Source organism: Dermacentor variabilis, unplaced genomic scaffold, assembly GCF_050947875.1.
Source record: "Dermacentor variabilis isolate Ectoservices unplaced genomic scaffold, ASM5094787v1 scaffold_15, whole genome shotgun sequence".
In the NCBI taxonomy this organism is placed as follows: domain Eukaryota; kingdom Metazoa; phylum Arthropoda; class Arachnida; order Ixodida; family Ixodidae; genus Dermacentor; species Dermacentor variabilis.
In genome coordinates this window covers 10,785,595-10,813,309 of record NW_027460313.1, presented here as the reverse complement: position 1 = coordinate 10,813,309, position 27,715 = coordinate 10,785,595, and the positions used below count along the sequence as shown (strand labels likewise).

The 27,715-nt window shown below is 45.5% G+C and overlaps 1 protein-coding gene across 2 annotated transcripts in view; it reads right to left on the bottom strand.

The window, feature by feature from the left end:
* LOC142567952 (piwi-like protein 1) overlaps positions 1–27,715 on the bottom strand; it is a 215,234-nt gene that overhangs the window by 169,028 nt on the left and 18,491 nt on the right. For both annotated transcript variants that reach the window (XM_075678034.1, XM_075678035.1), the window contains exons 4-5: positions 17,049–17,266; positions 15,147–15,271 (exon numbers count right to left, since the gene is read on the bottom strand). In XM_075678034.1, coding sequence (XP_075534149.1) covers positions 15,147–15,271; positions 17,049–17,266 — 343 coding nt within the window. The remainder of the gene's footprint in view (positions 1–15,146; positions 15,272–17,048; positions 17,267–27,715) is intronic.

The following is a 27,715-nucleotide window of genomic DNA, read 5'->3' as shown; positions in this document are numbered from 1 at the left end:
AAATATAACCATGGCCCCCCCCAAAACCAACGAAGCTGGAAGGTAAATGGGTCTGTTGCCTCCTTTATAGAAGCTCTAGGACAGACATGCTACAAATGGAGACTCCCGCCAGTCCGAAAGTAGTCAACAGATGTAGCCAGTGAGCCCAGCTGAACTAGTGTCTGCATTGAGCAATGCCCCTCGATGGTAACACCCAGATAGGTCGTATGAGCAGGGGACAGGGAATGGACATCGCAACAGGAATACACTTGAACTTCGTTAAAACTAAACGGAATATAATGAAATAATGGATATAATGAAGTAATTGCAATTCCCATTGAAACCTACATAGAGATCCATGTATTTTAACACTCTTCAACGAAGTAAGAGTGTTCTGCCAATCAATGGACATAACGAACTAGATTTTTCTCCGAAACCAAAAATACCGACCGTTCAAAACTCCCACATCGAATACACCTTCGAGCAACACTGGTCCTTCTCACCGTTGCGCAAAAGCAGCACTTCTTCCATGTCTTCTTGCACCTATCTTTCGCTGCAGCACATAGCTGGCGAAGCTAAGCACACTCTCTAAGATTGCAATCTCGGAGGCTACGCCTAGCTGCACCGCACAACATATCAATGATAATGCTTGCGCACGTCATGCTAAAAACCAGCGTCGCTCTCTCTATAACTGTAGTGCGCCATGTTGTGCTAATGCAGCTAGATGCGACTTACAAGATCGCATGAAACCAGCACGAAGCTGGCCAAGCCAAGCTCTGACAGTGGAGCCACAGAGCCATACAAAGCAGCGTACCAGATAGTTTTTCCAGACCCATTCGTGTATACGTCAGCATTTCTGGCACTGTGCCAAGTTTTGTCAGCCATATACTTCTACGGATTTCATGACAATATGAGTGAGTCAAGTACAAAGTGCAAGCAGAAGACCATCACATTGGAACATAAGGACGCTGTCACAATGGCTGTGGCGTCTTTGCGTCGTCTTTGTGGGTTAGAAGTTGTGCTTACCATGGGGCATACACTGCAGAAAATGGCAATAGTTGGTATAACAAGGTATTGGACATAATGAAGATTTTTGAGCTTCCCTTTCAATTTCGTTATAACAAATTTCGAGTGTATGATAAGAAAAACAACCAGAGGAGGCGGCTCAGGAAAGAAAAAGATGCAAGGAAACAAAAGAGGTGGTACGAAAGGGGAACAAATATATGACCTCAAAATTCAGGGTGGTAGACAAGAACAAAAAAGTCGCAGTTTCACCCAAGAAAGGCAAAGCATCGATTGAGAAAGCAAATTAGTAGACAGTGATACAAACGCACCTTAGGAACAGTGAGGCTTCACCAACACAAATGAATTATGCGTGGGAAGGACTGACTCATGTAGACTGAGAACGCAGAGGAGGCAGGATAGGTGCCCTTATCAGTGAAAAGTCCCAATGGATGAGAGCCCAGCAATCTTGCGTTGAACACGTATGGTTGGCGGGCCAGTTTAGATCACAAAAGGTGGCTTAAGGAGTTGTTTACCTTGGCACAGGCACAGGTGCATATTACTGAAATGCTGAAATTATTACATGCCTGGAAGAGGACATGGAAAACTTGACTCTGCCCACGATCAAAGTGGGCGACTTCAATGCCCACATAGAGTATTATTTGGGAACTTAAACTGTGCTAGGGATGAGACCCCTAGGTAGAAGACAGGATTAACGCAGACTAACAACTGGTTAACTGAAACCACACAACGTTGCCTCTTCGAACAATGTGCATGTGGAAGCCCAATCATAACCGTGTGACCCTAGAATGCTCCCTCGCCAAACCTCTCTCTACATCAAATAATCAAGCTCTTTCTTGAAAAGATACACTGATGGTTGCTATCAAGGAAGCTTCCAAGATTTCACGTGCCCTTTGGTCTTTAGCTCACCCAGCACCTTTATTCCACTAATAATTAGCTTGAACTTCTTCACACATGTCCTACAATGAACTAGCAGGTGCTTTCCACTGCCATCTTCTAGTGAGTTAAAGTGCACCATTAAATGCTTATTAACATATCTTCTGGTTTGCCCCGCATAGAACATTCCACAGGTCAGCAGACGCTCGTACACCACCTGTTCTACATGGTACATACATGCATCTATGTTATATGCCACATCCATCACTCTTGGGTTTATCTACATTAGAATGGGTGCATAAATGCGACAGCCTGCAAGGCGCTGAAAAAATCCTATTAACACCAATTATCCGGCCACCCTTTTCATCCCATATTAAACCTTGTAGACATATGGCGTTACTTCAAACTTTCGCCTCTCTCTCTTTTCTGCTTTTTCAACCCCAGTGTTGGTGGTATAGTGGCATATGGCCTTCAACAGCAAATCAGCTATGGTGTGCAGTAGGGCCTGCAGAAAACCTACACTATGGAGACATTTCACCTGGAAGGAAAAACTAGCTTGGACCTTATGGAGACATGGCTAGAGATGACCTCAACCATGACACCGCAATGTGCCTCTTGACCAGCTTAGAGTTATATGAATCAAACGGCAGAAGCGGCTTATTTTAATGAGGCGAGCACGACTAACATAGGTGGTCCTTATGTCTAAAAACTGCAAGGAAGCATTCTCGGGCAATTCAAAGGTAAAATTCAACTTGGTGGCTGTGGATCTGAAGGACTCATGAATGTAGTTTTACTTCAAAATCATTGTCAGAGTTAGTACTTTACAGGATTAAAAGGACGTCCATGGATCTAAAGGCACGAACTATGCGGTTGTCAGTAAGTACCCGCGACAACAAGCAACCTTATTCATAGAGAAGTTGGAAAAAAACACAGATCATATGACTAGTGGAATGAATGAACTGCAGTGGACAGTACTCGTACAGCCCCGTGGTGGAAAAAGAAGAGACTGGACTAGCGCCATCAGACATATAGGCTCGACAATGGTAGCCGTGACATCAACACAGTCACCTGATAAATAAATCGCAATTTTTGTGGGCCTTCTGTTTCTACAAGCTGGTGACCTCAGACATCATACCACATCACAACTGTACACGTCTACCAAGTTTCTTCTCGACGCCATGGAACCGGCCACCGTTTGATGACGTGTCGAACAAAGCGGAACATCTTCCGCTGCTACACTAAAACTTCCCGATTTATGGCCCTCAGACTGTGAACTCTGATTCATCCACATCGAGGCGCAGTTTCGCCGTCACCAAGCCACCTCTCAAGCGGCCATGTACGACAACATCGTGAGTGCGCTTAACACGACCCCTGCAGCTTTGGTCCGCAACATTTTGCTAGCTCCTCCGCCCTATGATCAGTGCGACACCGTTAAGTGGCAGTTACAGCGCGCCACCAACTGAGTCGCAACGGATTTAACAGCTCCTCTCATCAGAGGAACATGGCGATAGAAAACTGACCGAGCTGCTTCGTCACATGACACAATTCCCGGGAACCAATTCATCATCAGCCAACTCAAAAGTCCTCGTTTTCAGCACGACACTTCGCGAACCTGACGAGTTCTTTGTCTCATAACTGTCATCTGCTGACCTACAATCTTAAACCGACCGCTTTCGCATTACAATGGCCACTGTTATACCACCACCACTTCGTAATAAATGCAGAAATGTTTACATGAGCCCATATTTACTTCATAGCAGTCGCATATTTATCCATCATGGTGCTACTCGCACTCCTTTACAAGCTCCTTATGACGATCCCTTCAAAGTCCTCAAGCGCGACGCCAAGTTTTTCACACTTCTTATCAGCAGACGCGAAGAGACAATTTCGATCGACCTCTTGAAGCCAGCTTGAGACATCCTGTTTCGATACCCAGTTTTGGTTTCAAATGGTTATGACCGCTACCGCCACTCCGAGCCTAATGCTGTAAGTGTACCCTGCTGTGTTTCCTTCCCCCTCACTCAAATTCATTCTTTGTCTGGTCCCCAACTAGAGCAGTCTAGCTCTTGTGGCGCTTCGCACCCTGGCCGTTAGGCCTCATGTCGTAGGTCCTCCGTCCGGCCGCCCCGTCGAGGCTACAACAAACTGGTGACGAGGTAAACCGTTTGTTCTGCTTGCTGCTTGCCTCTGTCATTCAACTACTGCTCTTATATGGCTTCCTGCATGCTCCCCCCTCTCCCCCCAAGATGCTACAACTACTTCTACTTCTGCTCCATCAACCTCAACTCCCCTGTCTTTGTTCCCAGAGCCCAGCATGGCGTTCGCACCACCCATGCTGCATTTCCTTGCATTACCCAGTACTCCTACGGTACCGTGGTTGACTTGGAAACATTCTTTTTGCATGTTTCTTTAGACGACGGGATGCAAGGCACTACCAGACGAGAGGAAGAGGGCCATTTTACTCGGTAATCTAGGCTTTGAGGGGCAGCGCCTTTACTACGACCTGGCGTTGCAAACGAACCTGACAGCTGCAACATTCGAAGATATTCTTCTAATCTACGACCAACATTATGAGGAAGGCACAAATCCCTTCGTACATCATATTATTTTCAGGGACAGAAAAGAACGACCTGGGGAAACCTTCCAGGACTTCGTCACCACATTACAAAGGCTAGCGCCTGCTTGTGCATTTGGCCCTTGGCACGACGAGTCCCTTCGTGACCAAATCTTGCAAGGCGTTGCATCAGCAATACAAGAAAGGTTACTTTACGAAGGACCGTCCCTCACACACAAGAAGGCAGAGGAAATCAGACGAAACGTGGAGCAAGCTCACAAGGAATTTTTAAGTTTTTCAACTGCTTGCCTGTACATCGTGTCTCGACACAACGCTAACATGGCGCCCGGCCCGAACTCCACGAAGCCAGTCGAGACATCGCAGTCCATTGCTACCGATGTTGTTCACCTCACGACACTGCATCTGATCCAGGCTGTCCGGCCAAGCACGTTGCCTGCCGTGCATGCGGAGAAGTGGGACACTACGCTACTGTTTGCCGTTCAAGGAACGTAATGCATCGACAGTCCCCTGCTCGAGCTCAGCTTGTTTCTGCTACCGCTGAGACACAATATGCCACTAACAGTCTCGCCTGTGCTTAGCATTCAAGTCCCGAATTCCTGTCCGGCAATAATTTACGCTGAAGTCCTCATCACGAATACTCCACTCAAAATGCTCGTGGATACAGGAGCTACACTGTCACTGGTGAACAGCTATCTGTATGAAGAACGTTTCAAGGGTTTCCCTTGTCTCCTTTGAGGCTTCGACTCAAGAATTATTCGCAGCAAGAAATTTTGCATTCAGGACATTTCTCCGTGTTAGTCAAGTACCGCAACTCGGCTACAGTAGTGACAGTTCACCTCACGAACCAAGGCACTTCTCTTCTGGGCCTAGATGCCATTCAAGCTTTGGGCATCAAGATTCTAGGGTCTTAGCTCACATGCTAACAAGTATCAGGAGTTCCAGCTGACCCAGGCGTTCAGTTTTTGTCTCTACTGCACAACGCTCCAACAGAGTTCGCCCACTTCTTCTGAGGACAATTGCGACTTGGAAAGGGCTTCATCCCCGACGATCGTCTTCGAGCTTCTGTGCAACCAGTCTCTGCCAAACTATGTCCTCTCCCTCTGGTTCTCCATGAGCAAGTCTCTACCGAACTGCACCGGTTGGAATCTGCCGATATCATCAAATCGGTGTCAGCGTTGTCTCCGCTCATCGTGGTTCGGAAGAAAAAACAATTCCATTGGACTTTGCGTCAATCTTGAGAAACCCAACAAGGCTATTGTGAGCAACGTCTTTCCCCTATTGAGGGCTGACGAACTTTTGCATTGACTCGCTGATGCTCTTGTCTTCAGTAAGTTGGGCTTGTAGTCTGCTTATCATCAGGTTTTATTGGCTGAGAAAAGCTGTGAGCTTACTACATTCATCACTAATGACGGTGTCTTTCGCTTTAAGCGTGTGTTTTTGATTGGCATCTGTGCTTTCCGCTTTTCAGCAGATAATGTCACCTGTTTTAAAAGACTGTCCAGGAACCTTGTGCTACCTTGATGATGTTCTTGTGTGCGTTCACGTGCAATGTGACTACAATATGAACTTGCAAACTGTCCTGTCCAGAATAAGTAATGCATGCATGGAGCTCAACCACAAGTGCGTATTAAGTGTCCTAGAATTAACTTTCCTAGGACATAAAATTTCTGCAAACAGCATTTCAGCAATGGATAGCAAAATCTAGGCAACTGTGGAGACACCACAGCTTAATGACAAAAAGGCTCTATATTCCCTTCTGGGCCTCACGGGATATTATGCAAAACTTAACTCGCAGTACGCCGACTTAGTGGAACTGCAAAGGAAACTTCTAAGGCAAGAACAAGCCTTTGTCTGGGATCGGGATACTCAATATTGCTCTCAAGCAATTAAAGACGTACTTGCACCACGTCCAGTGGTACATGTTTCAGCCGCATCTCCCTACTGTAACGGTTGATGCTTCTGACGTTGGCTTAGGAGCCGTCCTTCAGCAAAAATGCAGAAATGAGCGCTTTACAGTGGCTATATTGCATCTCAAACGTTCTCTTCCGCAGAATGATGGTACTCCGTGAGCGAACAGGAAGCACTGGTATGTCTTCTTGCTTGTGAACATTGGAATGTTTACTTTTGGTGTAGACTGTTCATACTACTAACTGATCACCAAGCTCCGAGTACATTACTGTCTTCAAAGGGTTCTGGATAGTGTCCATTAAGGATTTCAGGGTGGAGTGCGAGATTACTGTATTACAATTTCTCCACCGAGTACAACAAAGGTGACGAAAACGTCATAGCGGATGCAGTGTCGCGCCTATCTGTTCCTCCCGAATCTGAACCCGCATTAGATGAGGAGGTAGTGTTTTTGCTTTCAGCATGCATTGCAAAGGAAGGGTTCCAAGCAGCTACACAGGCTGATCCAGTTTGCCAAGCATTAAAGGAAAAAATAGTCAAAGGATGGAGAAATGTGGCAGATCGTCCTTCAGAATTACAGGCATATGCTTCCGTACAGTCTGAATTATCCTACGTGGATGATCTACTTCTCTGAGGAGAATGTATCATTCCTCCTGCATCCTTCCATCAGAAACTCCTGTCCATTGCTCACGAGGGTCATTTAGGTATCACTAAACAAAGCTCAGATTGAGGGGCATCTACTGGTGGCCTCACATGGATAGACAAGTTGAGGAACTGGTAGGAAGCTGCTTTGTGTGTCAACAAGCAGATAAATCTGCCAAACCTTCTTTTGCTCCACTACAACCTGTCGAATGGCCATTAAGACCATGGGAAAAATTAGCCATAGACATAATAGGTCCTCTTGATTATGCTCCACAGTACGCACATTTGGTTTGGTCAATGTTGACTATCATTCCAAGTGGCCCAAAGTTGCTTTTATGCCTTTATTCACATCCGAAGCCATCATGCCCAGTCTTATTTCCATATTCAGTAGAGAAGGATTTCCTGATGCCATAGTGTCCGACAATGAACCACAGTTTGTTTCTGCAGAATTTCAGAACTTTCCGAAGGAGAGAGGCATTAAGCATTTCTTGTCTTCTCTTTACTACCCACAGGCCAATGGCCAGGTAGAAAGATTCAACCGTGTCCTCAAAGAATTCATAAAGATTGCTATTTTGGACCAGTGAGACTTCAGGTTTGCAGTCTTAGAATACTTGGCAATTTACAGGTTTACCCCACATATGACTACTGGCGTGTCTCCAGCTATGCTGCCCCATAGTCGTCAACCAAGGACTCGACGTCGCAAACGTGCCTCCAATTCATCCAGAATTTGCTTCTGCGAAGTTGCATCAGGAAGTGCAGAGTCGAGTACGTCAAAAACAGGAAAATACCAAAAAAGTATCAAAAAATACCAACCAAGTTCCCTCAGTTTCAACCAGGAGATTCCGTCAGAGTACGTACCTCACAAAAATCTGGTTCTAAATGCTCCGGTCTGTTCAAGACTTATTGTAAAGTGGGTTGAAGTACTTTCCAGCTTGAAAATGGCAAGAGTTGGAATGCTTCTAAACTGGTGAAATACCTGTTATGACAGAATTCTCTAGAAAGTTTAGATGAAAGGAGTCATTTCGATGACTACTTATCCCTTGATGATAGTTTCCCACCTATTCTTCCAATTCCTACTGGCACCGGTTTTCCTCCTGCACCTACTTCATTACAACCTCCCATTCCTCCCCCGCAATCGGGTTCATCCCTCGCAGAAGAATCTCCTGAGCTTCTCCTGACGCACATTCCAGTTCACTTACGAATATTACTTCCTCTGATCCTACTCCACAACGAAAATCAGCTCGCCATAGGTCTACATGTCACGGGAAACACCCGATACGGTTTAAGGATTATGTTTCCAAGTAGCTTTACTGTCTTGGTTTATTTTCTACAGAGGTTTCAACCCTCCCATGCAAATTCGGCTCTTATGCCAAAAATGTTTTTCCTTGCGTGTTTGTTAGGTAAATAGTATACAAGTAGTATCCTTCAAATTTCTCGCAGCATAAACGTACACTATGCACATTCTTCAATCCATGACGGCCACCGCTGTATAGACTCAGGTTCAGAGTGAATGACCCACCCATTCATGTTGTCCAAGTGGGTACATGGATGTTTGCATTGTGTTACTTTCTTGTATTCATTGAATTCTTATTATCATGTATGGCACGTATTTGCAAGTACACATTCCTTCGTCATCCGCCCAAGACAGGTACTTTTGCCAACTTCAATGCAATTGTGTTCATGAACTTGTGTTCATTTTGATTGTCTTTATATTGTATGCTTTCTTACTTAAAAAATGGGGAAAAGCAAAGATGTGATAGGTACACATACCTGAATTCTCCACTGTATAAAGATGTCACTATTCATTGAATAACTGCTTACAAGTCTGTGTTCTTCCAAGACATGGCTCTTGCTTTTCTTGTGCGAGGAGAGCGAGTGGCACATTTCCTTTTAAGGAAGAGGCGATGTGATATCCTGTTTCGATATGCAGTTTCGGTTTCGAATGGTTATGACCATTACTGCCACTCCACACCCAACGCTGTGAGTGTAAAATGCTGCGTTTTCTTTCCCCTCTCTGGAATGAATGCATTGTTTGTGTGGCCCCCGACTTGAGCTGTCTGGCTCTTCTTTTACGGAGCATCGCGCCCGGCTGTTAGGCCTCATGCCGTAGGTCTCCCATCCGGCCGCCCCGTCGAAGCAATACCACACAGCTCATCTAGACTCTGGCAGTGGCATCTCCACAACTTAAACCTCTCAACAGCAGTGCTTGCACCACTAGGGAGGAGCCATGTAGTGGACAGTACTCGTAGAGCCCCGCAGTGTAAGAAGAAAAGACTGGATTAGTGCGATCAGGCAGATAGGCTCAACGATGGCAGCCGTGACATCAACAGTCACCTGACAAATAAATGCATTTCTTTAAGGGCCTTCTGTTCCTACAGGACAAACCTGATACAGTCAAACCTTGTTAATACGTACGTGCTTAATGTGTGTAATTGTGGTTTATATGCAGTCACAAAGATTCCCTCACGCAGCCCCCATTGAACCTCATGCATTGGCTGACCGCTTCAGCCACAGTCACTCAGTGTCCAAAAAACAATTAGTACGTACTACTGTCTTTCTTGTTCTACACGCACAGGCACAAAATGGGCAAAATCTCATGTGTGCATACGTTCAATTTTCAACTTGCGTAGTTTCTGCTCATGAAGCTGTTGCCGACTGCAGTGCACAAAAGCATGGCCTACGAGATTCGCTTCCGGTAACGCAAAGAAGCTGCCGGTAGGGGGTGCGAATTTGCTGTCACCATTCACCCAATCCAAGCCAAGTAGCAACCACGCAGAAGAGCTTTTTTTTTTTTCAAATGCGTAGGCATTTCTATGCTTTCAAGATAAAGCCCGCAGTAGCAAGCAACTGTACCTTCACACTGCCTGTCACTTCAACGCGAACGACGTGGGGAGAACAAAGTGCTCACGAAGCTCTCGGCACAAGCCGCACCCTGCCCCTTTCACAGATCACCATGATCGCTTTCAATAAGTGGTCCTGCGCGACTCTTTTCAGTACGCAGTGGCAGACACGCAGCACATAGAGCTATTCAGGCGGCACACTCTGTTCGCATCACAGATTGTTTTCAATATACGGTCTGCGTGCTCGTGCCATACAAGCAGGCGCCGCCGGTGTACGTTTGATCACAGTTCATAATGGCTCGACGCAGATAAATACCGTATTTACTCGCATAATGATCGCACTTTTTTGTCAAAAAAATTGACGAAAATTCAGGGGTGCGATCATTACGCGGGTTAAAGTTCCTGCAAAAAGAAAAAAATTGTTTTTTGATCCCGCGTTTGCTGCGGGATGACAACAGGTAAAAAAATAGGTGGCTGCCGCTGTATGTAGTGCGGGACACCAAAGCAAAAATGGCGGCCGGTGGAGCAAGTCGAACGGGGCCAACGAAATTTTTTTTCTTCTCGCGAGTGCATTACGTGCATTGAGACAGTTTCTTCCGTATCAGTAATGAATAATATCATTATTATCGGCAACTTTGCGGCAATAACGTAGCCATACCCATGCAAGAATTTTTGAAAGCAATTACATATACTTGATATTCATATTTTTTTGTGCCCGTATCTCATTTTCTCGCTTTCCTTTTTTTTTCACTACCCACTCCTGCAATAGCCTCACCGAGGCTGCAGTATGTATAAATAAATAAATAAATAAATAAATAAAATAAATGTTCATTTTGAGGGGACAGAAACAGATGGGCACGCCTAGCTGCCAATGACATAGAAACGCATGGTGGGCATGCTGCGGAAACTGCGGCATTTGTCTTCACTACTATCCTAATATGGCATGTTTCCGTCAAGGGTTGGCAAATATCTTAGCTGTCTTAGAAGCGTCAGCATATGAATAGGGTACACACTTCTAACGTGTCAGTGTAAACGTGGCTACTATCGTTTCCGCTCGCCATTTGTTGCGTGCCCACGAGTGCAGACGAGAAGAATAGAAAGGCGCCTTTGTGGTTGTTGGTGACCACAACCATTATAAAGCCTACACATAACAAAGGCAAGTTGTGCGAAAAAGTGATGAAAGGAATGAATTGGGGCATCTGCTTAAGAATGTTTGGTGCATGCAGACCACTTGGTTTGTCTCGAGTCGTTTGCGTAGCATTCGACAGATGGTAAGTGTGATCATTATTAGCTAGACTTGGCACACAACATACCGCTGCAGCAAGTTCAGGGTGCGATCATTGCACAGGAAATTAAAAAAAATGGAATTTTGATGACAAAATTCAGGGGTGCAATCATCACGCTAGTGCGATCATCGTGCGAGTAAATACGGTAAGGTGCTAATGAGGGATAACGGCTTATAATAATTGTAACGTCATCAGCGTACTGGGTGCTGCCACCTACAGTACTTCGCTTGTGTTGTGAATGCACCTTGCGCGGTCATGCGCACCAGTTTGCGTCGCCTCAGCGCTGTCGTTTTTTACTGGTCGGACCAAGTTTCACAACATTGTTAATGACGCCATGCTGCGTGGAGATGAAGCAGTGGCACCATGCTTACGCATACTTAGACAACTTCCACAGAAGTTCCTGCGTGCTTTTTTTCTCTCAATTCCACCAGTGTGTTTACAGTCGCGGTGTTGTCATGGTGTTCAACGGTTTTTGCTGCGGTGTGTCGTGTTTAAGTTATCGAGAAGTCAACGCTGTTACATCCGCGGAGTTCTCGGATAGCGACAATGTTGCCGCCATTTCACCTCACCCATTTTCAAGCGAAAGTGATAATGACGACAACGGCAGTGTGGAAGTGGATGACGGCCCTTCATTATCTGATTCAGCGCGTGCTTTGAGGGTCCTGCAAGTTTTTGCAGAGATGCAGAGCCTCGTGGACAAATTCGCTCAAATTGCCTTATTGAGTTCATAGATATCGCGGCAAGACCACCACGGCAGAAAGTGGAGGTCGCCAAATTTTTGCTGCCTAACGACAAATAAAGCCTGTTCGAGTGTGTGCATTTGAAAGTATGGTTGTCTTTAATGTCATGCATTGAGTATGGTTGTATTGGAGTTGTATTGCCAATAACACCTGCTGGTGTGGAGCGGAGGTAATGACTCTGGCTCTCACTGCAAAGCTTTCTCGCGGTGGCACGGGTTCGAATCCACCTACAGGCAAATGCACACCGAATTTTCTTTTTAAATCTCTTAGATTATTATACATAGGTATGTCTACAAAACCACTTTCCATACAGTATGACCTTTTTCTACACTGCACAAAATGTCGTACATACTATACTTATATTTTAGCATTCCTACCATTAAATGTACCACCACCGCAGGACACCATCAAAACATCCAATGATCCAAGTAGTGCTTTCGCACTAAAAGGAAACAAACGGCCCAGCTCGTACAACTCAAGACGAGGAAGATGAATGAAAAGTTATTAAATGAACTGTCTAATATTAGAAGCTTTCCAAGCTTTCTAATACTGCGAATACCAGGACAGTAAAATTTTAGTGAATGGCTGAATGTTATTTGGAAACTATTTGATATTCGATTCAGTTCACATATGGCAGTATTTTATTTGATTTGCTAGTGAAACTATTCAATTCGTATTCGATTCGGTCTCAAAAACTACTAGCATTGTCGCAATGCAGCTGTGTTATGCAGTCAAGCATAGGCAGTGCATTGAGGTGAAGCATACCAAGAGTGGGAAGGGGTCACTGTCACGGGACCCAGTACCTCAGTCAACGTCCGATTTTCCAGATGCCCGATTATTTAGACTCCTTCACAGCACCATCAGGTGCCCCATAGAGTCAATTATAGAAATGTCCAAAATTTTGGACGCTCAAACCCTTCGCCGTTCAATTTTCCTACTTTTTACTCCTAACAGCAGGTCTAAAGCGGCATCCATCAGCACCATTTTGATTATCTCACAGCTTCATACCCCAACCCTTGAACGCTAGTCCGCTCGCCATAGTCAGCCACAGCACTGTGGCCACCGTATCACATAGAAACCTCTAACCAGTGCTTCTGCAAGCCAATTCGTTGGCAGCCATAGCTATGGCAATAGCCTTTTGCGTTTATCCAAATGATTTTTCGTTAGCTTTGCGATAAGTAGTGTGATCATATTGTTCTGTTGTGCGCTTGCTTGAACGTTCGCTTTGAAGCATCCCTTCCCGCTGTTTGGTGCTGTGCTTTTCATCAAGCGGATTCACCACCGACAGCTATGGCGCCAATTATGCCTTCGCCATCTTCGCCCATGGCTTTGAAGCGTGCAAATCCTTACCGTAGGCCGACGATGGAAAAGAAAGCTGCCGTCACCCAGCAAGCTGAAAGTGGCCGGTCATAAGCCGATGTGGGCAAGGAGTATGGAATTTTGAAGCAAATAGTTTTAGATTTCATGGAAAACAAGTTGCTTGGAAGTGGCTACAAAGTCAACAGGGGCTTAAAAAAATAATGCGAGTTGGGGTGTTTACCTAACGCTTGAAGAAGTGCTCCTCGTGTGACTAAATATCATGATCGCAAAGCGAATACCAATTTCAGGTTATGTCTTGAAGCAAAAGGCAGAGGGTTTTGTGCTTCAAATGAACGTTGAGGACTTCCGAGTTCGGTGATGGATGGCTCAGAAATTTGAAGAATTGCAACGACCTGAATTTCAAGAAGATGTGTGGGAAAAGCAGCGCTGTGGACGATTCAGCTGTTGCGCAATATGGGAGTTTGCACCTGAGCCAATTTTAAATTGCAATGAAACTGGATTGTACTACAAGATACTCCCCGAGAAAATGCTTGCATTTGTTGGTGACCCCGGCCATGGCATCAAATACTACAAAGAGTGGCTGACCATCCTCATCGTTAGCAACATGTAAGGCAGCAAGAAGCTTCCGATGCTCATCATAGGGAAATCAAAGAATCCCAGCTGTCCTAATGTAGCAACCCTAACTGTTCAGAATGAGTCTAACAAGAAGGTATTTTAAGTGTACATTTTCAAGTTGGACAGAAGGTTCGAACAGCGGAATCAAGAAGTTCTGCTGTTTGTGCACAACTCTGCTGTGCATGGCCACAACGAAGATGTATAGGCTATACAGGTGGAATTTCTGCTGCCGAACACCGCATCAGTCCTGCAGATGATGGACCAAGGTGTGATCCGCAACCTGAAGCTTCTGCACAAGTCATGCATGCTCAAGTGCATGGCATTCTGCTCAGACAGCTGCAAAAGTTGCACCGTTGACTTTAGGTCTGCCGTCGGCATGCTTGCAGACTCGTGGAAGATGGTCAGACAAGAGGTGCTTCACGACTACTTTCGCCACACTGGCTTCACACTATGCCCCAAGACGGCTGACTCGCCCGGAGAGAACGACAGCATGCGAGATCAATTTCCTTCCATGGACGGTGTTGGACGACTCGCATGCCACTGGCGTTTTGATTCCAACTGGGATAATTTTTGAAGAATTTGCCAATGCCAACAAAGCTGTCGAACTATGTGAGTAGTTAACCGATGATGAAATCGTCCGTCAAGTGACGGTGGATTTGGACGAATGACACCAAGAATGAAGAGCCACCGCCTGCCTGCACAGCCGACGAACTCAGAGTTGACGCATGCACATATGATGCTGCCATCAGTTGTACAGTGATGTGGCCCTGGCTGAAATTCAAGCAAACATAATCGCATGCAAGTGGAACACCATGCAAGAGACGATCAATGATTGTTTCGTGCCATTAAGGCAGCGCTGACCAGCTCCAGGTAGCAAAGGCGACATTGAGAACACCTGCTGTCGGATTTTTAAAATTTTTATAAACAGCTCTTTATAGAGCCACCTCAATCATGCATTGGCAGAGTTGTGAAAGTCTGATACTCCGTCCTTGACCCCCTCGATCGAAGAAATACCATAAAATGGTGCATTTACTGCATGCATTCATTTTTCAGACGTTTTCATATCCCTTGGAAGTCCAAAAGATTGCATTGACTGTATGTATTAATTGTACATGCATGCAGCCACAGTCTCACTTCACAGTAAAGACACCGATACTCCTGGTAAGTGCACAGGCAGGCCTTTAGAGCTATTTCAGACATGCCTGTGGTGATCTGAGCCCTTTCATTCTTTTCTTCCAGACGTTTTCGCGGTCCCTGGGAAGTCCAAAAAAATCCGACATTGACTGTGTACATCCCATTTCATTATAACAAGGTTTGACTGCATGTAAAAGGGAAACCCCCTTACCTGCGCATCTGTGTGTTGAAGATTCTCAGCAGCTCTGGGTTGTTGGGTGCAAGCTCCTGGACATGCTTCACTATGATGCGAATTTGAGCCCCGTCGCTGCGACGCTGAGAGTATAGCTCTGTGACCTGGAAGTCGGCATTGATAAACCTTGGCAACCTTCTCTCGCATTCTATGCTAATTTCATGATTTCTGGCATGCATTGGCTGAAGTGTTAATAACAGAAGCACCACAGCAAGTAAGCCTCTCGCAGCGATTTAACAAATATTAATATAAAAAAGAATGGTAAAGGATTTAACTTACTGAGGCACCGAATTTAACTACTGATACACTATTTTACTTGGAAGCTGTAAACAATGGATCTGACTGAGTAACATAAAGCAAAGCCAGGATCGTAGCAGACAGTAAACGCTTTGCTTGACTTAGAGTTCTTCAACAGCCAAAATCATTTCAGCGAAGTATAACAGATACTCACTCAAGGCATCATCATTCCATATTCATAAAGAAATTATGTATCATCACTGCAAGCCTACAAAACTAAAGCTTATGCAGATATCACTGAATTTTCTTACTGCTACTCTTGCAAGGTAAGAAAGTTTAAGTATTAAGTTTTCAGGAGTACAGTAAAACCTCGTTAAACCGTACCCGCTTAAACAGTAGTTTCGTTTTAAAAGTAGTAAAGTCAAATCCCCGACTCAGCGGAGCGGCCATTGAAGATAATGTGTTTTGTATCTGCATAAACCGTACCAGCTTATTATGTACGTGTCGGTTAAGATGTAGTGTTTGCACTTTTCGTAGCGCAAACACGGCGGTGCATCATCTCCATCGGGAGGCCCGGCAGAGCAACAAGCCTCGCAGATCAGCACAATGGCCTTCAAGCGCCCTGTGCATTTGCATGTGAAGCCACATCAACATCAAGATCATTTGGGCGCCATGCCAGAGAGCGTTGTCAGTTGGTTCTTTATTCTATGGCGTTGTGCAAGCGAGAACTCGGGTAATGCCGAAACTCGGATAAAAAAGATGCCAGGTGCTTAGCATAAAAGAAAAAAAAGTCAGCGCTGGCATGCGACATGGGTCTACTGTTGACTACGGTGTGTGGCATTTGGAATGCGACGAAGTTGCTTGGCAGTGCTGCTGCGACCGCGAAGAGATGTCGGCTACGAGGTCCGACTTTTCGCCATCGTTGCCTCTGTTGTTGCCGAAGTGTCGCCTAGCAAATGTGATAAGGACGACACGGAAAGCGACAGCACAGGCAATTCAGGCCCGACAGTGGCAGAACCTGCGCGTTACCTCAGCCTCATGAATGCAGTCATCGTGACGAGAACAGCACCCCGCAATTAAAAGGTGTCCCGCGACTTCTGCAACGCTACTGCGCCTGTGCATGGAGAATATGCAACTCCAACGTGGAATCTGCCATGCGAGTGTTTGCTAAGAAGAGGGGGCTGGCTGAAAAGCTGGCTCACAGCTTCAGCAAGTTTGAAGCTGCTGTTGTCGCTGCTAGGCCTCCGCGGCATCAAACGGAAATAACACGTTTGTCGCGCGAATAAATACTGCACGCTTTTTCCCCTTTCAACGCGCTCTCTTCAAGTTCAGTTTTTGACAGGTAAGTGGGCGATCTCATACTATTTCGGTTAAGCAGTACTACCGTTTAGTATATACTTTTTCCGAGCTCCGGCCAACTACGGTTTAACGAGGTTTCACTGTATTGCTTGCCCCACAGCACAAGTGAAGAATGTGACTTTCCTTTTGCCACTGAGAAAGGTAGCAGAATGCCCATAAAACAATATCCCCTCACCCTCAGAGATACAATCCCTGTGCATGAAAAAGTTTGCACACTGAAGCACATGAAGAGCCAATATTTAACCACAAAATACAGTATTAACTGTGTCAAGTTCAGGATCATACCTTGTGCTCCAGTCGGGTTGCACTCTTCAAGTCCGACATGCCATCGAATATATAGCTCCCACCAAAGCGATCGCGGTGGTCTCGCAGCAGAGCGCCACGCAAACGAGATGACTCAATGTTTGGTGCAAATTCCACGTGGTACTGCTGAATGGCCCAGTTGGGCATTGTGAGGAGCCGGAAGTAGTTGGTCAACAGCTTGAGCGGGTTTCCAGTTGTACCTGAAGCCAAAAAACAGTTGTTATAAAGTATACACACATACGAAACGTAACGTACTAACTTCTAAGAACTAATGTATGCATTATTGTGCTACAGTAAAACTTTGGTAAACTGTACCTGCCTAAACAGTAGTTTCGTTTTAAAAGTAGTAAAGTCCAATCTTAAACTCAGCGGCCATTGAACATAGTGCTTTTTGAATCTGCATAAGACATAGCAACTTATTGTGTATGCATCAGTTAACATGTGGTGTTTCCACTTTTCATCACACAATCGCGGCAGTGCGTCATCTTCATCGGGTCGCCGGGTAGAACAAGCCTCAGAGATCAGAACAACGACCTCCAAGCACCTTGTGCATTTGCGCGTGAAGCCCCATCAACATCAACATCATTTTGGCGCCGTGCCAGAGAGCGTTGTTCTGACGGGCAGTCGTCAGAACAACAAGCCTCAGTCAGAGATCAGAACAACGGACTCTAAGCGCCCCCATGTGTTTGTGTTTGAAGCCACAGCAACATCATTTCGGTGTCATGCAAGCGAGGACTCTCATCATGCCAAAGCTTGGATAAAAAACACCAGGTGCTCAACATAGAAGAAAAATTGGGCATTGTTCGGGCTATAGAACGTGGCATGAAGAAGTCGGCGCTGGCACGCGACAGGGATCGGCCATTGACTATGGCATGTGGCATTTGGAATGCGAAGAACTTCGCCAGTAGATGACAAGGATCTACATCCAAAGTTGCTCGGCAGCACTGCTGCGACAGTGAAAAGATGTCGGCTACGAGGTTCAACTTTTCGCCATCGCTGTCTCTGTTAAGTGTCACCTAATGACAGTGATGAGGATGACACGGAAAGCGACAGCACAGGCAATTTAGGCCTGACAGTGGCAGAAGCTATGCGTTATGTCAACCTCATGAATGCAATCGTCGCGATGAGAACAGCATCCCGCAATGAAAAAAGCACCCCGCGACTTCTACAGCACTACCGCACTAATGCATGGAGAGAAAGCAACGCCAACAAGGAATCTGCCATGCGAGTGTTTGCCGACAAGAGGGGGCTGGCTGAAAAGCTGGCTCACAGCTCCAGCAAGTTTGAAGCCACTGTCGTCACTACTAGGCCGCCGTGGCATCAAACGAAAACACTTGTGGCGTGAAGTGAATAAATACTGCATGTTTTTGCCCTTTCATCGCACTCTATCCGAGTTCCATTTTTGACAGGCAAGTGGGTGATCTCATGCTATTTCGGTTAAGCAAGTACTACCGTTTAATACATACTTTTTCAGAGCTCTGGCCAACTACGGTTTAACGAGGTTTCACTGTATACGCAATGTGCAGCGCCTATAGGGGCGCCACTGAAAAGCCGCGTACAATACAGTACTGTACAATAGTGGACAACAGTGGACATGTGTCCGACTTCACGGCTGCTTAGGACGACATTGTCTTTTTACGCACCAAGTGTTAGCCACAGATGAGCATCAACAAGCTCGCCTACGAACTGGAGCACATTGCCAATATGCCGCTTTCGTTGCAACGCCCCGGCCGCTAATAGCTTCATTTGTTGGCCCATAAACGAACATTCTTTACGCACACACTTGCTTCGTTTACATGCCGTGTATTTTTATAGTAGGTTGAGGGAGCACCATCGCCCCTGCGAATGCATGGTACGTACAGGCGCGGCCACATGAGGAGCCAGCGACGGTAAAGCTTGCAAACCAGCACACTGAGCTTGAGCAAACTAGCACATATAGGACTCTGGCAATAATTAAGGGTTGACTGTTTTTATGCTTTTGTCTTACAACTGTCTGCACAGCATGGATTTCACATGTTCTATCGTTAAACAAGCAGAGCGTTTTGATGATTTCACGAAAGCACGCACGTGAGCTATCAGAAGACACCATAGCTGAAAATTTGCCTGCCTGGTCAGTCAAGAGGATACTGCTTTCATATTTTGTGATTTTTTAGTGTCACCACCATTTTTACTAGTACAATATCACCCTCGTACCCAAATACCGAATTGAACTGCGTCTTGTATCACCTGTTGTAGTGCCCCGAGTCTGAATAGCCAATGCTGCGCTTTTTAATTAGTCAAATGAGTATGTTAACATGATTACCAGTTTGAAAGCAAATACAAAGCATGACATTAAATAATTGTCATGCTTGAAAAATTTTCAAAGCAGAGACAACTACAGTGAAGCAACATGAACATATATTGACCCATTTCATGGAAAAGAAAAAGAGAACAAGCACTCGCTAGCACCACTAGCAAGTAAAGAAAGCAAAAAAAAAAAAGAAACATGAAGGTTTCAGAACTGACCCCAATGCATGACACAGCTGGGGTGAAGTGAATCTGCATTAGTTGTAGACATCAGGACTTCAAAGTTCAGGCGTTTCCCATTACCGCAAAGTGATATTAAGAGTAGAGATGCAAAATTTCCAGAAATTTTGAGCAATCAGAAAAAAACCTGGAAAATAACAAATTTTCTTTAGCATATGGCAGTAGTTTATTGCCAAATGTCAAAAGCCATAACTGTCACTATGCATATAACAGCAGTGAAATGCTTTCTGCCTTTTCACAAACAAATGTAGGGTTTAACAGATGGAAGGCAGACCAGAAAGATCACCATGAACGCGTTCAGTTCTCTGAATCAGTGCGGCTTCCTTGAATTGTTACGGCAGTTCAAACAAGGAACAAAGAACACTGCAATGTCTCTTCTGTGGCTATTTCGACGTGGCTTCAACTATGGAAACATTGATCAAGATGGTAAAAAGATTAAGTTCTACTTCTTATTCAGAGTCAGTATCACTATGGCTTCATCTGTAGCATTCTTTATCATGTTGAAATGTGCGTGTACAAAAGCAAGCTTTTGCACCATTTCATTACGCAGCCTGTTCCTACGCAAAGTATGAATGTTGGTGAAGTCGGACCAGTTCCGCTCACAAGCAGCTGATGATGGTGGAATCTGTAAAATGTTTCGAGCCAGAGGCATCACTGTTTTACTCGTCCAGATTCCCTCCCACAATGTTGAAGGAGGCATGTGGTTAGCAGAAGCCCATATTCCGGACCTTGACCATATGCCTGAATTGGTCCTGTATACTGCCACATCGGAGTACACTTTTCCAACTTCTAGGTTCATGTGCGTACTGTGCTCAGAGATGCAGTCAAACACAGACAAGACTTCTTTGTCAGTCAGATTTTTCCCCTTGTACCTTGGGTCAAGGTTTGCTGCACAGTGCACAGGATGAACTGTATACACTTTGCGTGTCTTTAAGGTTTTTTCAGCAAGATCCCATTCACTCTGCAAAAGAACAGAGTGCTACAAATCAAGTGAATCTCCTCCGCTAGATTGTGAAAAAAATTTGGCACGTCGGACAACAGGGCCCCGTCACCTTCTAGAGCTTTGGTAGCCTTTGCGATGGGTTCCAGCAAAGTATGGCATGATTTCAATGCGACCCAGAACTCTTCGTCCAGAACGACCAGCCTAAGAGTCTTGTCGAACTTCCAAGTTTTCCATTATAGCTATTTCTATAATTCCTGCAAGACCTACTTGTTTTTCAAGAGGCTTTCAAAGGAGAGACAGACACCACTGCATCTTGTCTTGCTTGGAAGCTTCAGGCTGCAGCTCACACTTTTGTCGTACTACTTCGATTCCTGCCTTTCCTTAAATGTGGCCAACACCATGTGGGTTTTCTTCACGTATTTGATTATAGCTTTCGCCTGCTTGTGCACATCGTGGATTGTGCCAAGAGTAAGGAGATCATTCATCAACAGGTTCAGAGAGTGTGCGGTGCAACCAATCGCAGTAACATGAGGAAATCGCTCAATAACGAGAGCCCATGCCGCTTTCATATTGCTGGCATTGTCAGTTACCAGAGCCTTTACCTTTGAGCTACCAGCCGATTCCATAACAGCAGATTTCTTCTGCCATATAGGCCGCAGTATGCCTGTTGTTGCCGGTGTTGATTGACTTAAGAACGGCGATGGTGTGCAGAGTACAAAGTTTATAACTGACTCTCCTTCGACGCTAGTCCAGCCGTCAGTGACAAGGGTGACGCATGAAGCCTTTTCCATAGAATTAGTCACGGATATGGTAGCCGCCTCGTACTCAGCATCGAGCAGTGGACCAGCCAAGCTGTACTGGCTCGGGGGCTTGTAAGATGGTCTGAGTGCTTTAAATGCTGCCTGCCAATAGTCATTTGTAACTAAGGAAAACGGCGAGTTGGAAGCATATATGGCTTTTGCATAATGCTTTATCGGCGTTCTTCGGTGCTTGAAGTGTCATCGTATCGAGGAAGTGAGTAACTCTTCCAGTCACTGAGCCTGCACTGCTTGCTGAGCTGCTTACTGTGAATGATCTTCGGTTGAACTGAGACTGCTACATGAAGGGCTGCGAGAGCGGCTTCGTGGTGTCACTTCCTGTCTTGGGTATTTCACGCACTTAGCAATGTGCTTGGAAAGGCAAGTCGAATTCGGAAAAGTGTAACTGCTGTTGCAGTACTTACAGACAGCGGGTACCCGCTTCCTGTAAACGGTCTCCCCGACCGTGAAGTGCTTGCACACGTCGGAAGTTGGCCGTACCATTGCAGAATCTGCTTCCACACGGCTTTATTTGTGGACTACCACCACAGGTGGCACAAGTGTACGAGGGAAAATCAGAACTGAACAATAACGGGCACCAAAACATCAGAAACCGCACCCAAACGACGGAGCAACGCTCACGCTGGAGCTGACATTATGTGATGTCGATGGCGAGTGGTCAGCCGCCGTTTGGTGTTTGGGTATTATGTGCGACGTTTCGGTTTCGCGTTCAACATTTCGGTTTCACGTTCAACGCTGGGTGTTGCCTAAGCTTTATTTCTGTACGTTTTCCCCGTGGAAATATAGGCCAATTTTTCCAACTGCGCCGAAAAAAACTGGAAAAAAACTTTTTTTTTTCAGAATTTTCCAGTTTTTTTCCGCACTTCACATCTCTAATTAGGAGGCATTCAAAACGAGGTTGAATGCCCTGTCAAAAGCCTTTAATGCTCACTGACGCCAGCTTGCAGTCAACATGTAGATAGCTGAGGCGAGTGTACACTGACCCTTCTATGCCGCAGGTCACATTGCAGTGCCATCGATAGGTAGAGGAACAGCCGATTCCGTACAACACATGGAAGATTGCGTGACACTTTTTTGAAGGCGCCGTCACCTGCTTTTCAATACGGAGCCCTTTGTTTAAAGCGTCTAACACAATAAGCGCTTCGCCATTCGTCATGTTCCATGCCAGTGCCCACAGTACAGTGTACAGAAACAATCCCTTTCCGTCATGCTGAACCAGTTCGACGACCAGCCACTGTCGGAAGAAAGAATTTGACATCTACGTGACTTAACATGGCATCAGAAGGCAGTGCAAGCGCTACTGCGCTTCTTGAGATCGACTGGCCTGTGTGAATGCCTGTGATTGGAATGCCTTTTCTGTTACCCGTTTTCTTTTTTTTTTCTTTCTCCTCTCGCTCTTTGTTGTCTTCACAAACCTTGTATGCTCCACCCCTGTGCAGGGTAGAAAACTGGAAACTCTCCTCTGGTTAACCTCCCCGCCTTACCTTTCTCTCTCTCTTTCCACAGATTCACTCCGCATTCTCCGACTTTGTTTTTCGCATATTTTTTTTTTCAAAGGGGGGGGGGGCATCCCGTCTCATCAGTAACAACAACGTAATGTTTACTCTACCTTCTGGACTGTAGATGTGGTAACCAAGTTCAAATGACCCACCGTGGTTGCTACGGTGTTGAGCTGCTAAGCACTAAGTCACGGGGTCAAATCCCGGCCATGGCAGCCGCATTTCGATGGGGGCAAAATGTGAAAACACTCGTGTACTTAAATTTAGGTGCACCTTAAACACCCCCTGGTGGTCCAAATTTTCGGAATCCCCCCCTATGGCGTGCCTCATAATCAGATCGTGGTTTGACATGTAAAACCGCATAATCTAATAACCTAATCTAAGTTTAAACATGGAATCGTTCACTAAAGGCGCAACAACATCAAGCAAAAAATAAAAACGTAGTAATCACTCCAAAACTGCACTAAACAAAGCGCGATTGCTTATGTTATCCGTGGAACAGCCCCGATCCACCGCCGCTATCGCTCTTGCTCAGAAGCAGAACCGGCAACTAAGTGGGCCCTCGCGATTTTTTGTATGTTTTAAAGCACCCAACTACGCAAAGTTGTTTCAAGAGATCGCTGAAGGCTAACAGAAGAGTTAAATCACAATCAAGAACGCAAACATGACAGCACGTGCATAGGTGCACAGGGGATCAGTGCTCACCCGAGCCCGCCTATGCTTCGCAGCCTTGGCGACAGGCAGCGTTGTCGGCATTTTGTGCGTAGCGTATATAGAATATAACAATGAGCAGCCAATGCACTGTCAACTATTGTAAGTGTTCTATGGTAAAATGAATGGCTTACTACAATGCTCCATGGCCTTATTATTGGTTATTTAATTAAATAGGGATGTTCCGAAAGGCAAAAAAAAGAAAGCTGAATCCTTGAGGGAAAAAACGGGAACCCCTTTGTCAAACTAGCCTAAGCCGCCCACACACCCCACCCTATCCGCTTACGGCACGCCTTCGTCACATTGTTTTTTGAAAAAAAAAAAAATGAAAAAAAACTGAAAAAGAACCAGCTGCTTTGCCACACCCCCTTTGTGTGGGGCACACTATATGGCACACCTGCATAGCACCTCTCTCCCTTCCACCACTCCATGATCAGGTGGAAGATGGAGCAGAAAAGGGCAACAAAGGCATGCAGTGCAGGGTGCCTGGTACAAAGAAGTGTGTGGCAAAGCTGGTTGTCCTTTATTTTAAATCTTTAATTTCCTGGATTTCACATTCAATTTTCGTGTCAGCGCACACATCCAGTAGCCAGACTTGCTTGTTATAGCCAATGATACAGCATAGGAACATGGTAGTCGGCACTTAATTTTACCGCAGAACACTCTAAAATTCAGGGCGAGACAGCGGCTCATTGTTGCATTAAAGTACTGTTAAAACAGGTAATGCTACAAGCGGGTTCAACTGTGCTTGTTCCTGTCTAAGTAAAAAGTTTAAATGTTTGTACCCTCTGCTTTTTTTGTGCAACCCAGTTACAGTTAACAATGGGATTTTCTTGGCCTTTGAATATAATTCCGAGTTTGAACGTAATGCTATGCTAAGTGCTTCCATCACCCAAACATTCCAAGAAAGCAAGGTGTCCTGGCTGTAGAGGAATGCTGCAGTACCACACAAGGAATGTGCCTCTCTCGCATTTCACTAGATGTTTAACCAGCCAAACCACATTCATCATGAAACTGCCTCTTGACACAACTCTGCTAGGTAAATATTTTGGGGCATTATTACTCCCCATCTAGCCACTGTTGCTACTTGTGGCATCAGAAGCTTAGCATTTTCTGTACTTGACAGGATTGTCAACCATAAAGTGATTCCTCGACACTCATCCACAGAACACATTCCACCCCGTCTCATCCCCAGTGATGAGAAATGCCTTTGGAGAATCACCACAAACATTTCATGCCTTCTCAGTTCCCCGCCATTCACCTCCAGCCACCGAGGTAAATATTATTGCCATTCAGTAGCTTTTACTACATACTGCCAAGCCCTTGAAGGAGTAGAGTGGTTTAGCTGTAGTTAAGGCAAAACTGTTGAATGTTCACAGTAACTTTTTTCTACTAGTCGGTGGCTGAGAGTACTTTCATTGGATAATGGTTCGTTTGAGCATGCAGAAAATATTTTTGAACTACTCTACTGACTTGCGTGAACACTGGGAAGGCTAAAAAAGAAAGTAATTCATACTGCTTAAGAGCCCACTTTAAGGACAGAGCCACACTAGGGGGAGAAGGCATGCAGTGTGCCACCGGTGATAAAACACAGGCGTGGCAGTGCGGTCACACCGACTTGCGGATAGCCATTGCGGCAGTCACCTGACAGCATGAAGGAAGTCACCTGCCTTCGATAAGAGTGTAATAACCTCGAAACATGAGGAGTGCGAGTGCAAAACAAGCTGTCCAGCAGATTCAGATGCCACTGGATGCCTGATGCACACATAACTGAAGCGGTCGCTCTCGGTCTCCTGCCTGCAGCAACCGGCATACTGCAAGAAACAGCTCTGAAACCCACCGCTCGCACTGCAGCTTCCACAATGTGCTTTTTTTTTCTCAAGTGTGGCCATGCCTTTACAAAACATTTTGGCAATCTTCTGAGCCAGAGAAATGCAGGCAGGAGCAGGTATCAGGAGACAGAAATGTTTCATATCCCTTGGAGCTGCTAGCCTTCTTTCCACTACGAACTACGGAGGCGAACAAGATGATGATATTCGATGCCGTAATTTTTCCAAAGGAGTCTTCTAGAGTGTGGTCAATTCTACAGTGTGGTCAAATAATGATAGATATCCCGTGATGAGGCCTAGAGGGTACAGACCTTCCAGAGAGCAACGATATCGAGTTCCATTCAAACATCTCTATCTTTTGAGCAAAGAAGGATGCCGAGTTGATCAGTGGCTCACAGAGAGTGAGCCAAATTTGCATTGTACAGTTCACAAGTACAAACTGTTGGGCATGTTTAGTAATTCATACTCAAGGAAGAATGGCGCGAACGAACAGGGACGAGATAGAAAACACAAACTGCGCTCGTCTTTGTTTTCGATGTCATCCCTGTTCGTCTGTGCCATTCTTCCTTGAGTACACTCCACAAGCATTACAACGGATCCGTATAACATGCTCTCAGATATAACACTATCCCCACTTAGTTTGGTCTGCCTATTTATGAATGCTACCAATTCAACATTTAATGTGCCTGCCTATAATGGACACTCGGCTACAACAGATAAATTGTTTTGCAAATTTGGTCAACATAGTGTACATGTTCATACAATGTACTTTGCTGAGGCGATGCATGCATGTGCGCATGCATGTGGCAGTGTGCTAATGCCACTATTTCTTGCAAATTGCAAAATTCGAAAAAATGCACTCTTTTTTGTTTAAGGGACGAATACACTAGCAGCAAGCCAGTGTATTCATTCCTAGTAAGTAAGGTGGTAAGCCGAGTACCCTAGGCTAAATGTCAAGGGTACCGCAACGCCTAACCTACTTTAACCTACTAACCTACTTTAAAGCGAAGCCTTAGCTCATGGAATTTCAAAAATAAATGCCGACCAGGGGTGTAGCCGGGGGGGAGGGGGGTGCTTATGGGGCTTCAACCCCCCCGCCCCAAAATTTTTTCTTGCTGTCATGCACCGCTGACCAAAACAACCCTTGGTGCGGGAAATCATTCTGGATTTTGTCTAGAATGTCTTTTTTCAAGCTCGAAAAGACATTTCAGCGCGAACATCGTGAACTCGGGCTGGATTTCGTGGCAACGCCCATGCACCAGGAGTCGCATAATGCAAGGAGCCCCATCAGAGCACAAAGTTTCAGAGGTGTTTTGATGGTGAGCTGGCACATCATGGCATCTCGCGGAGGCCGCAGAATCTACGGAGAGAATGGATTTCAATTCCTAAAAATTATGGGTATTAAGTTCTCATTAACTTTTGATGTGAAAGGCGCAACGACATTTCTAAAGTTGTGCTTTAGACTTTCAATTCCAGAACTTTGTGGGTTTATTGTTATAAACAATTGACGCCCCAAGGTGCACTGACTTTTCTAAAGTCGTACATCAAACCATACAACGAGACAAACCAAATCAACACACTATCAGACAAGCTGACAAGGCATGCAGGGAAGTCTGATGAGACGAAGTGCGGTGGTTCATTTGTGCCGTCATGTCATAGAAAAGACTATCATTTTTTTTCCACCTGCGCAAGGCGCCCATGTCAAGACACTAAAGCCAGCACAGCAGAGGTAACTATGTCCTTATTTATTTTTCTACTTTGACTTATTCGCGAGGACACATTGAGCCTCTTCAATTTTCTTCTTCTCGCTAATTGTGGGCTGCCAGAGCCAGCCAGAGCGCATGCATTTTTCTTGTGTTGCCCCGACCACTGCGCGGTGCACTTCAGTGCACATTGGTTTTTCTCTGGCTGAGTGCATTTTCGTCTGGCAGAGTTTTGGGCACTTTCTGGCTAGCAGACTAAAAAAGAAAACAATGGTCGCTCGCAGCCATCACTGTGGAGACTCAACAAAATGCAACGAAGTGCAGGGGGGGGGGCTGCAACAAATTGCAGCCCCCCCCTGCACGATGGAGGGGGGGGCTAAGGATTCTGTGATTGCGCAACACGATTATTTGCCTTGCTTGACGCATTACATACAGTGACTTTTTCTTACATCATCATCATCAGCAGCCAATTTTATGTCCACTACAGGACGAAGGCCTTTCCCTGCGATATCCAACTACCTCTGTCCTGCGCCAACCGATTCCGACTAGCGCCCGCCAATTTCCTAATTTCATCGCTGCACCTAGCCTTCTGCAATCCTCGACTGCGTTTCCCTTAATTC